Here is a 10,912-nt window from a genome sequence, read left to right as displayed (position 1 = left end):
ATAAAAACCATTTCTAAGCAACCGACTTCTATAAATTCGACCTAATTTCATAGTGTAGACATACCCTAAGACTTCACTGAAGGCAGGGCCTCTTTCTCCAGGATCGGTAAACTTCCTTAATGCAACGTCTTACTCAATGAACTTGGAAGTCATTGGACCATCAGCTATACAATTGACCCATTGAGAGAAGGCAAATACGCCTTGCAACTCATCAAAGTATGCAGGGACTGGCCCATGTGACAACAGACTCCATTTTGCTGTAATTTTCCACAGTAAGAACAAAGAGGTGTTCTTACACCTGGAAAAGACTATAAAAGGCTGATGCCTCTCCTCCATCTCGTCTTCAATCCTGCTTCATACTTCTGGAGGAACTTTGCTACAAACTGAAGCTCTGAACAAAGGACTGATGACCCATCCCAGCTGGGGATGTATTCCAGAGATTTGATTTTGAACCTGCAATTTATTTCATCACTGCTACAATCCTGAACCAAGAACTTTGCCATTACTGTATGTAATTGATTCCATTTAACCAATTCTAGCTCTCATCTATATCTTTTTCCTTTTATGAATAAACCTTTAGATTTTAGATTCTAAAGGATTGGCAACAGCGTGATTTGTGGGTAAGATCTGATTTGTATATTGACCTGGGTCTGGGGCTTGATCCTTTGGGATCAGGAGAACCTTTTTTCTTTTAACGGGGTATTGGTTTTCATAACCATTTGTCCCCATAACAAGTGGCACTGCTGGTGATACGGGAAACTGGAGTGTCTAAGGGAATTGCTTGTGTGACTCGTGGTTAGCCAGTGGGGTGAGACCAAAGTCCTCTTTGTCTGGCTGCTTTGGTTTGCCTTAGAGGTGGAAAAACCCCAGCCTAGGGCTGTAACTGCCCTGCTTTAAGCGATTTGTCCTGAATTGGCGCTCTCCATTGGGTCCCACCAGAACCGCATCGTTACAGGAGCTGAGATATTTCTTAGGGGTTTAAGAGAAATACGTGAGGGTATTCAGCATCATGCTGAGAGAGTCTCATAGATGGTGAAAATTCAACTTTTAACATATTCTAAAGTAACTCCCCTTCTACAGGTGAGAGTTTATGGACAAACACTCCTTCCCTGTTTGATAAAGGCCTAATCAAACTCTCACTAATGTTAAGAGGAGTCTTTCCACTCCCTTCAATGGGCACTAGATCAAAGCCTAGTTGCCACAAACACCCAGGACAGGACTGTAAAATTTAGAACAGTTCCAGCCAAATTTAGACTGACGACGGCTTAGGCAGGGTCTAATGTGAAACTTTCCCCAGGATTCCTGTATGATTGCCTGAATGGTTTTAAAGTGGTTCTGCTCTGAAAAATGAATCTTAAAAATGGCATAAGGGGTTTCCCTGTTTATTATCACTCAATTTCTTAATCCAATATGCTGTTTACAGACTCAGCCTGGGATCTTAAGAGTCCACCTGCATTCTTTGCAAAAGAAGGAATAGGTGTGATAACGGCAAGGCTAATGGGTGTAAAAAAGCAGTAAAAGTGTGTTTCTCTCATCCATGTCAGCAGATATAACTGAATACAGAGATGAAGCAGATCTACTGTGTAGGTAATATGACATTTTTACAGTCACTTTTCATAGTAGAGCCAAACATGTACTTTTCTGGTAGGCTTTGGGTCCCCCACCGTCCTCCCCCAAACAGACATCCCCAAGTTATACAAACAGCTTAAAGGAGGATTTGAAAGACCCCAAAAGCAAATTGCCTGTCTGGTCAGCATATTTCCCTTTTGAATGGAAATGGAAAGGACCCTGGGTAAATGAAAAAAGAAGGGCTGACCTTCTGGGATTTAGCTATCTAAATAAATATGGTGATTAGCATATCAAGAAATATGTATTTTATATAGCTCTCGTTCAGCCAGTGGCATCTTTGGTCAGAAGGAAGGAGGGAGTCCAAGGAATTGTGGTGAACCAGCTTGTGTTTGCTAAAAATTTTTGAGGGAAGATGATGGTAAAAGAAGCCAAATGCATTGGAATGAGATCCACACAATGCTAGGGAGAAAGGCAGAAAAGCACCTTGAATTTGGGAGAGGGGACTTCTTTTCTGATCTGAAGGTCAAATTCAAGAAACAGATTAAAGAGGAGTCCAAAGTGAGAAGAACGAAAAGGCTTCCCTAATGTAATCATACCTGACACCTTGTTATCAGAAGGGCATCTCGTGGAGGCTGACGTGTCTGCCCAGAGCTGGAGCACTCAAGAGACCTCTTCTCCAGGAGCATGAAGGGGTCCAGGCAACAGGAGGCACAGAAGGCATCACCTGATGAATTGATCATCCCTGATCCACAGCTGGAGCTCCTTCTTCTTCTGTTTACTAGAGCAGTTGCCACAACCTTGCTTGAAGAGCTTTACTGTACCCATGCCCGTTATTTTCAGAAGAAGAGGAAAAAACTGATCTAATGGAAGTGACACAGGAACTCACTGAGTATTCTTGATTGTGACTGGATGGCTATATGGCGATACATGGGAAGGAGAAGCAGTCCACTGGATCTGGATCGGTGGAGCCCCAGCCCAAGCAGAAACAAAAATCCATGAGAGTTATATTCTATCCATGTTCCTTGTGCAGAACTTCATTTGATGGCAGCAGATGTTATCTCAGCAAAGACTGTGGATACTAGATGGTCATATATTTGCATGTCCAAATAACTAAACATGCGGAAGCCTATATCAAAATTACATTAGTAAAAGTTACATTTATGTGTTGTTGGGTTCCCCCCCGTCCAGCATACTGATAAATATTCATATACATACAAAAAAATATGAATCTGCTATAGGAAACAGGAAAAAAATAGTTCATCATAAACACATGAAAGAAAAGATTTGACAGAAACACCATTTTGAAAGTAATGAAAATGATTTCTTCCGCAACATCAAAGACAGAAAGCAAAAGGTCAAAAATCACTTCATAATGAGTAAGACTATGATTTAGTCACGCGTATTTTTAGTAAAAGTCACAGATAGGTCACAGGTGCTAAATCAGTCACTAAATCTTAGGTGCTGGGGAGGAGGGGGCTGCTGGGGGTGGGGTGGGGGGGGCGATGCTCCAGCCGTCGCTGCTGCTCCTGTGGGGGGGGGGAGCGGCCCAGGACCCTGCTGAGCTGCTGATCCTGGGGCGGGGCAGCCAGTGGCCCTGCCACTGCTGCTCCCCTGGGCAGGAGGTGGCCCGGGGCCCCGCCACTGCTGCTCCCCTGGGTGGGGGGTGGCTTAGGGCCCCGCCATCGCCTCTGCACCTCCAGGCAGGGGGCAGCCTGGAGCACTGCCACTGCTGCTCCGGGCGAGGGCGGCCCAGGGCGGCGGTGCTCCTCCTAGACCACTGCTCTGGGGCAGCACCCGGGACCAGTTGCCTGGGGCTGCCAGAGTAGCGGCCGGTGCCGCTGGTCCCAGGGCCACCCCAGCTGCTTGGGCAGCCCTGGGGTCAGCCACACCAGCTGCGGAAGTCATAGAGGTCCTGGAAAGTCACAGAATCAGTGACTTCTATGACCTCCGTGAAAGACACTCAGCCTTAATAATGAGAGTTTCTTTGAAATATGAAATCTGTAAACAGGAAACCTGTTCCTAATTATTGAAATCATATATGTAATGCAAATCACAGCTCAAAGCTTTGTGGCTTAAATAATTCTTTTTGGCAAAGTTCCACACTGCAAGATTTTTCTGTATTAATGCATGCACACTGGAAAGAGGTGCATGTATAAATTCAATCTCCCACGATGCAATAGATACAGTCTTAAAATATTGTCAAAACAAAGCAGTACAGCAACTTGATTTATTACACGCAGATTCTTCTGCATTGTTGCTTAACAGTACACTGGTCCAAAATTACTAAAATACTTAAAAAACTATACATTATGTAAACAAAACATAAATAAGACAGCATAGTTCTTTGTACATATAGTTTAGTACAGATTGTTAAGGATCAGGAATATGTACAATTTTACACCATGGACTGGATTTTTACAATGCATAAATATATTTTTTACAGAAACAAATCAAACAAAAATAAGATTTGACAAAAATAAAAAAAGACACATATTGTTATAAACATGCCGCCTAATGGTTCAAATCGTAAAATGAAACATGTCAATGTAAATGTGCAAAATGCTAGATTCCTTTAAACTAAAATCAAATTTTACACTTTTAACATTTTATATTAACAAGTTGGTCATTTTGACCATTTTATTAAATAACCCTTTGAAAGCTTAGCTTAGAGGGAAATCAAACAGATCCTCTCACATCTCCCACAAGGAAACTGAAAACAGCTGCAATCTAATACAAAGTAGTTTAAAGAAATCAACTATTTAAAGTATGTTTCAAACAGTGTAAAAAATGTTCAACAGTTATAATGATTTCCAAAGTCCAAAGAATGCCCCAAACATGTGAAATTGGCTCGCTCACTCCAAATTCAGGAGGCGGCTTTGTCAGATTTACCTAGGCCAGATGACTGAAAAGCAGGGAAGACACTAGTAGCATTTATGCTTTTGGACACTGCAACTGGTGACAGGGATGAAGACAGAGAAGAAACCACCTTTGATGCTGGAGTATTTATAGCATTCAAAATGGCTCCTTCTGGGCTGACCAACAGTTTCTTGATAGATGTATCCAAGTGAAATACTGAAGTGCTACTTGGTAACTGAGAGTTACCAGCATTTATGGCAGGAACCAAAGAAGTTTTAGCTAAAACATTAACTGGAGGTTTTATCACTGAAGACACAGACAGTGTTGTTGTAGAGGGTGGAGCGCATGATTTAGCAGCAGTGTTTACTATCTGTGGTGTTGCATGTACGATAGGCAGAGTGTTTGCTGTCCCAAGAGAGTTCACAATTTTTGTAGAGCTTTTCAGAGGATGTTTTGATGTCTGCCAACTTAATGAATTACTTGGTGCTAGTGTGATGTTCTGGGGAATATGATTAACAAATGGTACACCTCGAGCCCCTTGGCCATTGTTAAGTAGAGGAGGCCCATGTTTTGGATTAGCAGAGATGAGAAGAACATGGCTGCCTGCTCCAAGGCCTTGCGGTGGAACAATAAATCGAGTGCCATTAATCATGATGTGAGTTCCAGGTGCCAAAGGCGTACAGGTGTTAATAACTATTTTCTGTTGAATACAAGTTTCATTCAACTGACCCATTGCCTGGCTAGTTACAGTCGGTGAAGCGGCAGCAGTCTGAATGACAGAGGCACCTGGAGCACAAGAGTAAGCATGAGCTGGTTTTGCTAAACTAGGAGGTATCTGCTGGCATGGGAGAGAAGCAAAGTTGGAAAAACTAATTATTTTACCTGTATTTGGTGAAGCAGATGGCAATACATTTTGAGGTTTGTGAAAGTTTGCATTAGTTGGCACTGCAGCTGAAATTCCTGGTGACTGAAATTTTACCAGTGTGGGGGGCTGTCCTTTTGGAAGGGGCAGACACTGTGCAGCAGCTGGAACTGCTGTCAAGCGAGGAACGGTTTGAATGCCTTTAGTGGAGGCTGCCACAGGTCCAGGCAAGGTAACTGGAAACTGTAAAGCAGATGATACACTTTGAGAAGATACTCTTGGTTGTGTAGTTGAAATAAGAACAGATGACGCAAGATGTCCTGTTTTCACAGTTGATATGGCCATAGTATTTCCAATATTTGATGTACATAGTCGATTAGTTAAAACTGGCCTTATTCTTGAAGAAGCGTCATTTCCACTAACCAAAACAGAGGGTCGCGTGCCAATAGAAGTCCCACTTGGTGTCACTGAAACAGAATCTAAACATGCATTTGCTGTTGTTGCTGTAAAAGCTTTTGCTGCTTTTGTTGCAACACCTATAGATTCATTAACAGATGTAATACTTTGACTCACAAAACCTGAACATCCTGGAACCAAACTACCACTTGTTGACAAAGGCAAAATAAAACCCTTGCTGTTTATGTCATCTGTTCCTTTGGGGGCTGCAGACTTCAATATGTTAATTGGTGGAACATGCTGTGCATTGCCTGTGGTATTTACAATGGCTTGACCTATGTTTAGTCCAATTTTAACATCTTTTACTTGAGACACAGTAGGTGATGAACTTACTTTTACTGGTGCCCCCATTGTAGATGGAATTAGAAGTAACTGAGGTTGTTCTGGGGTGTTAACGTATGTTTTGCCTATGGAGGAAGGCAGGGCCTGTTTGAATGATTCTGCAACTAGACTGGTGTTTGATGGGCTACTGGGAATTGGAGTATTAATGAAAACTAATTTTTGGGCAGTAACACCAGTGGATGTTGGAGCAGGTATTATATTTACTCCTGTAGCTCCACAAGGAGAAAGAATAGGTGGATTTGTGACCAACATAAGTTTTTGAATCGGAGTACCACGGATCACATCTCCATTTGTTGCTGTAGCAGTCTCAGCTTGCGTAACAGGATATTTTTTGGTTTTAATATCAACTTGTTGCTGTGTTGAAGGAGTCTGGGTAATGCCTGTGCTCCTTTGTTCAATATTTCCTGAAGAAATGCTAACTACATTAACAGAACTGTTTGGAGTTGCTGGCACCAAAGTGCTAGTTGATGAAATGGAGGACAAGAAAGTAGGAGATGATACTTCTTGAGTTTTCTCTATTACTTGATCCAAACTGCCACTAGTGGGAAGCTGCCCTAATGGAAATTTGAGATTTTTCCCTATTATCTGGTTTAAGTCTGCAGGAATGGCTGGAATGGTAACAGAAGATGTTGTTGAGGGGGCAAACCCAGAAACAAAAGACTGACCAAACAGTGGGAGACTAGATGCGGCTGTCACCACAGATGAAAAAGTAGAGGTTGACAACGCAGTGGATTTTGGAACCAAAAATGCCTGAAGCTGAGGTGCATACGTGAAAACTGAATTTGGAGATAAAGTATTAGGTGAAATCTGGTCTGGGTTTGTCTGTACTTTAACAATTCCAGTGTTCCCCCCTCGTGTTGTGACAAGAATGGACTGCGATTCTCTTATACACACCGTTTTAAGCTCCTGTTTAGCTTCACAGGAGTCACTAGTCTGCTGTGGTGCTACACTGTGAATGGAACAAGTAGTATTTGCAGATCCACTTAGTGTTGTTGCTGATGCCAAAGGCTTACCTAATGTGGAAACAGTGGATGAAGGTAAAGGTACAGAGACTGTGGCAGGTGAAACTGAAGTCTTCATTTTGCCAGCTTCACTTTGGCTCATTTTAACTGCTGATGCTTGTAAGTTACTTGTTGCAGTTACAGAGGACAAAGGTTGTGGTCTGTTCACTGGATTAGTCACTTGTGACAAATGTGTAACACTCTTGTTAAAAACTGTACAAGACAGTTGAGTGGTAGCATTTACAGTTGGATTTACAAGAACAGGTGCTAAAGAATCATTAACATGTGCTGCCTGTGGAAAAGATGTACAGTGCAGCTTTGCCACGGCTTTTCCTTCTTTGTGTTGTATGAGAAAATTTTGGGGTAAAATAAGAACTTGCTGCATGACTTTTTCTCCTGTTTTAGGGTCAATCACAGGCTGCATTTGAATCTTCACTGAGCTGTTATGGACATCTATTGGTACACAACGGCCACTTGACATTTTGTATACCATTTGTAAAGGACTATTTGAATTGGTCTCGCAGGGCAATGCTGGCTTTAGTGGGGATGACTCCACAGGTGACGTAACTGCCTTTTCAGAAGCAAATATGTCCATACCCATAGGGGTTGTCAGCTGATTTGTTAAGGTCACTTTGTTCCCAATATTCTTAGCAAGCAAAGCCTGGATGGGTTTGGTCTCTTTCAGAAAGCTAGATACTGACGTTGCAGAATCTGTCAGGGCAAATGATTCTAGAGGTGATAGCTCGCTTTGTTTCAGTTCACTCAAACAACTGTTAGTGTGCATCTCACTTTCTGCAATCTGGACTGTAGCCTCATTTGTGCTTAATTTAGCTTTCTTCCTTGGTGAAAGGTCTTTTGTGCTATCATCCAGGTAACTATTTTGCTTGGACTGACGTTTAATAGATTTGGGCAGTGTCTTCTGTATTTCTTTAGAAGTCAATTCTTTCTTCAGTAGCCTGCTCCTTCCTGCAGGAAAATCCATTTCTAGCAGTTTCATTTCATCTGCAGAAAGAATTAAAACAAGTAATTGTAAATATATCACAAGTTGAATGTTTGCAACTGACACAGCTATATGATAGTTTATTAGTGTTTAGCTAAAAGCAATGCAGTAGTTAATAAGCATGCTGTCATGTCAAGAATAGTTTCTGATGGGATGACAGTATTAATCATCTCATTACCTACGTGCTTAAACAATTTTAAAAAAACCATAATAACTTAGGCTCCAGCCAATTTACATTTAAAATCCAATTGAGCAGGCACAGAATTTCATTTAAAAAATCATTAAGTCCCACATTTGTATTTATGAATTCATCAAACTACAACCTTTGCATTCTAAGTGATAGCATAGTTTCCAGGATTTGATGTTACAATACTTTAATTTAAAGAAAATTCAGGAATTAAAAAAAGAAATCCAGAAGTTTTTATACAAAACCAATAGACAGTTATGGCTTCACTGCCTTTCATCCCAATTCATCCCAACTATTAAAAGAGCACAGAGAAAATACTAGGGATTGATCAGGAGTAGGAGGGTACACTGAGGGCAACAGGAATTTGCAGTATCGAACTATCCATAGACAGTCCTGTAGCAGATGCTGTCAGTTCTAAGATCTAATTCACGTTGGGTACCATTTCAGCCACCCACCACAGGCCAGAATCCAGAGGGCACAAAGGTAGCACAAAGCCACTTTTGCCCATCCTTTCTCTCAGCTATGCTTCCAAGGAGGTCAGCACAGAATCTAGACCAATATAATTCACTATAGTAAAAATAACATGTAATACACAGCTACAACAAACAAAAAACCACAACACCAAACACAGGAAAACTGTAGGCCTTGTAGCACATCCACATGGTCACTAAATCCCAGCTAAGTGCTTACCAAACTCTGAGTGATCTTTTTGCAGGATCTCCAGATGCTCTGCAGCTTCTGAAGATTTACTGGCTACTGCATTGAAAGATTCTTTTCCATTATCAACTTCACCTTCTTCATTACTCCATAGTTCTCTGGTAAATTTATCATGGTCTGGCTGTCTTTTGAAATCATCATAGTCCTTCTTCAGTCGAGACCTTGAACAGAATGTCAGACATAATGACTAACTTCTGCAATCTATTTTAAAATATTTTATTAAGAAAATACTTAACTGTTCATACTTGTACCTATACTTACTGCCCAAAAACTTCATTAACATAGTTAAGATTCCCTAGCACAGGCTTGTGCCCTTCCCAACTGACCACAGTGACTAAACTTAACCCTCTGAAAACCAGGAAATACGGAGCTACGGTAACATCTCTCCTCTTGCCACAACCAAAATTCTGTCCCCCTGGAGCTGGCAATAGTTACTGGGACCAAATCAACTCTGACCTATTGCTAACAGTATCTGCCATTTTTTGTGTTGTATCCAACACTATTCTATGCCATCATTCCTCTTCATACACTCTCAGAGACCCTCACTGTTTTAGGTGCAGCTGTATTGGTTCAGGAATCAGTTGCAGCAAGTTCCCCGAGCTCACCTTGACATCTGAGTTGAGGTACAGCTCCAGCTAGAGAAATCGGGGATCTCTGCTTTTGGTCTGTGTTATATACTAGATCCAATTAGATGATCATAATTTCCTCTTGGCTCTAAAAATCTAAGAATGCCTGAAAGAATTTTTAAAATGTCTTGTCTCAGGGTTGCTACATCAGTTGCTATTTACCTCCAGTGCCTGATATTCCACTAGGTATGTAAAGAAGATGGGACCATAAGAGTGCTTCACCCCATTTTAATACAATTTTACATATTCTCAGCGCCCACCAGAATTCCACATTTGTTCTAGCATTCACACACTACCAGGCACTCTTTGTCCTCTGTTCTGCACTTCTGCTCTGAGAAGTTCTACAGTTTGTTGGAATATATCAAAGTGAACCAGAAGGATAAGATATTGGTAACTGAAGATGATGACTGAGAGGGAATCCTTAGTACAAGGTGTTAACAACTAGCAAGTCTTTGGAGATTTGTCTAGAACAGGTAAAGTGGTCAGGTGTAATATACAGAGCTAGAAAGACCTATTAACAACATTTTAAATACAGCTCCCTTGATGTGGAGCTTGGTGCTGGTCTGCGGTTGAGGTCAAATCTGACACCAGCTGAGGTCAGTCCAATCAGGTAATCTCAGTTTCGTGCAAATCAGTGCCAAAGTTTGAACCACAAGTGGGTGCAAAAAATTTGTAAGAACAGGAAAATTTTATTCAGTTAAAGGTGTTGTATCTCAGGACCCATGGGACCGAAGGAATCCAAATTTCCATAATTAACTCTACTCTGGGCATTGGCTTGGCATAATAATTCTAAAAACAATCTGAGTATGCATGGGGATTTTAGGGCATTTTAAAAAATCAGTTGTTAGACAAAAAGCTCTGCTCAATCATATCTATGGAGTTGTTAGCACTCCTGCATAACATAAAAACATATAGCTCTTTAAACTAAAATACTGTCTATACCTCACACATAGCCTTGAAGGATTGTTGTCACCAGGATTTTAACATCAATTATTACTTTAAAAAATGTAACTTTTGTGTTTTGTTCATCTCTCTGACATTGTTCCAAAGGGTCTCTCATTTACCTGTTTCTCTGAAAAGCCTTCATTAGTTTTGGTTCCCATGGTAACAATTCATTTAGCAGTCGTACCAAAGTACAATGCAATTCCTTTACTGCTTGTTTCCGATGGTACCATCTTCCCTGCAAACATAAAAACATTTCTTTATTATTGCATTATAGCTGCATCTAATAAATATATTAGTCTGACACCAATGTCAGTGTACTTCCGTGCAACATATAAAAAAGAAAATACAAAA

General features: G+C 41.1%; 1 protein-coding gene across 1 annotated transcript in view; it reads right to left on the bottom strand.

Annotated features, from left to right (window-relative positions):
- Window positions 1-3,786: 3,786 nt before the first annotated feature.
- The window catches only part of BRD10 (bromodomain containing 10), a 78,631-nt gene continuing 71,505 nt past the window's right edge, over window positions 3,787-10,912 (bottom strand). Inside the window, exons 6-8 of the mRNA XM_065406333.1 lie at window positions 10,681-10,796; window positions 8,964-9,151; window positions 3,787-8,088 (exon numbers count right to left, since the gene is read on the bottom strand). Coding sequence (XP_065262405.1) covers window positions 4,433-8,088; window positions 8,964-9,151; window positions 10,681-10,796 — 3,960 coding nt within the window. The 3' untranslated portion in view covers window positions 3,787-4,432. The remainder of the gene's footprint in view (window positions 8,089-8,963; window positions 9,152-10,680; window positions 10,797-10,912) is intronic.

Source organism: Emys orbicularis, chromosome 6, assembly GCF_028017835.1.
Source record: "Emys orbicularis isolate rEmyOrb1 chromosome 6, rEmyOrb1.hap1, whole genome shotgun sequence".
Lineage (NCBI taxonomy): Eukaryota > Metazoa > Chordata > Testudines > Emydidae > Emys > Emys orbicularis.
The sequence above is the reverse complement of the archived record's forward strand: the minus strand, read 5'-3'. Positions and strand labels throughout refer to the sequence as shown.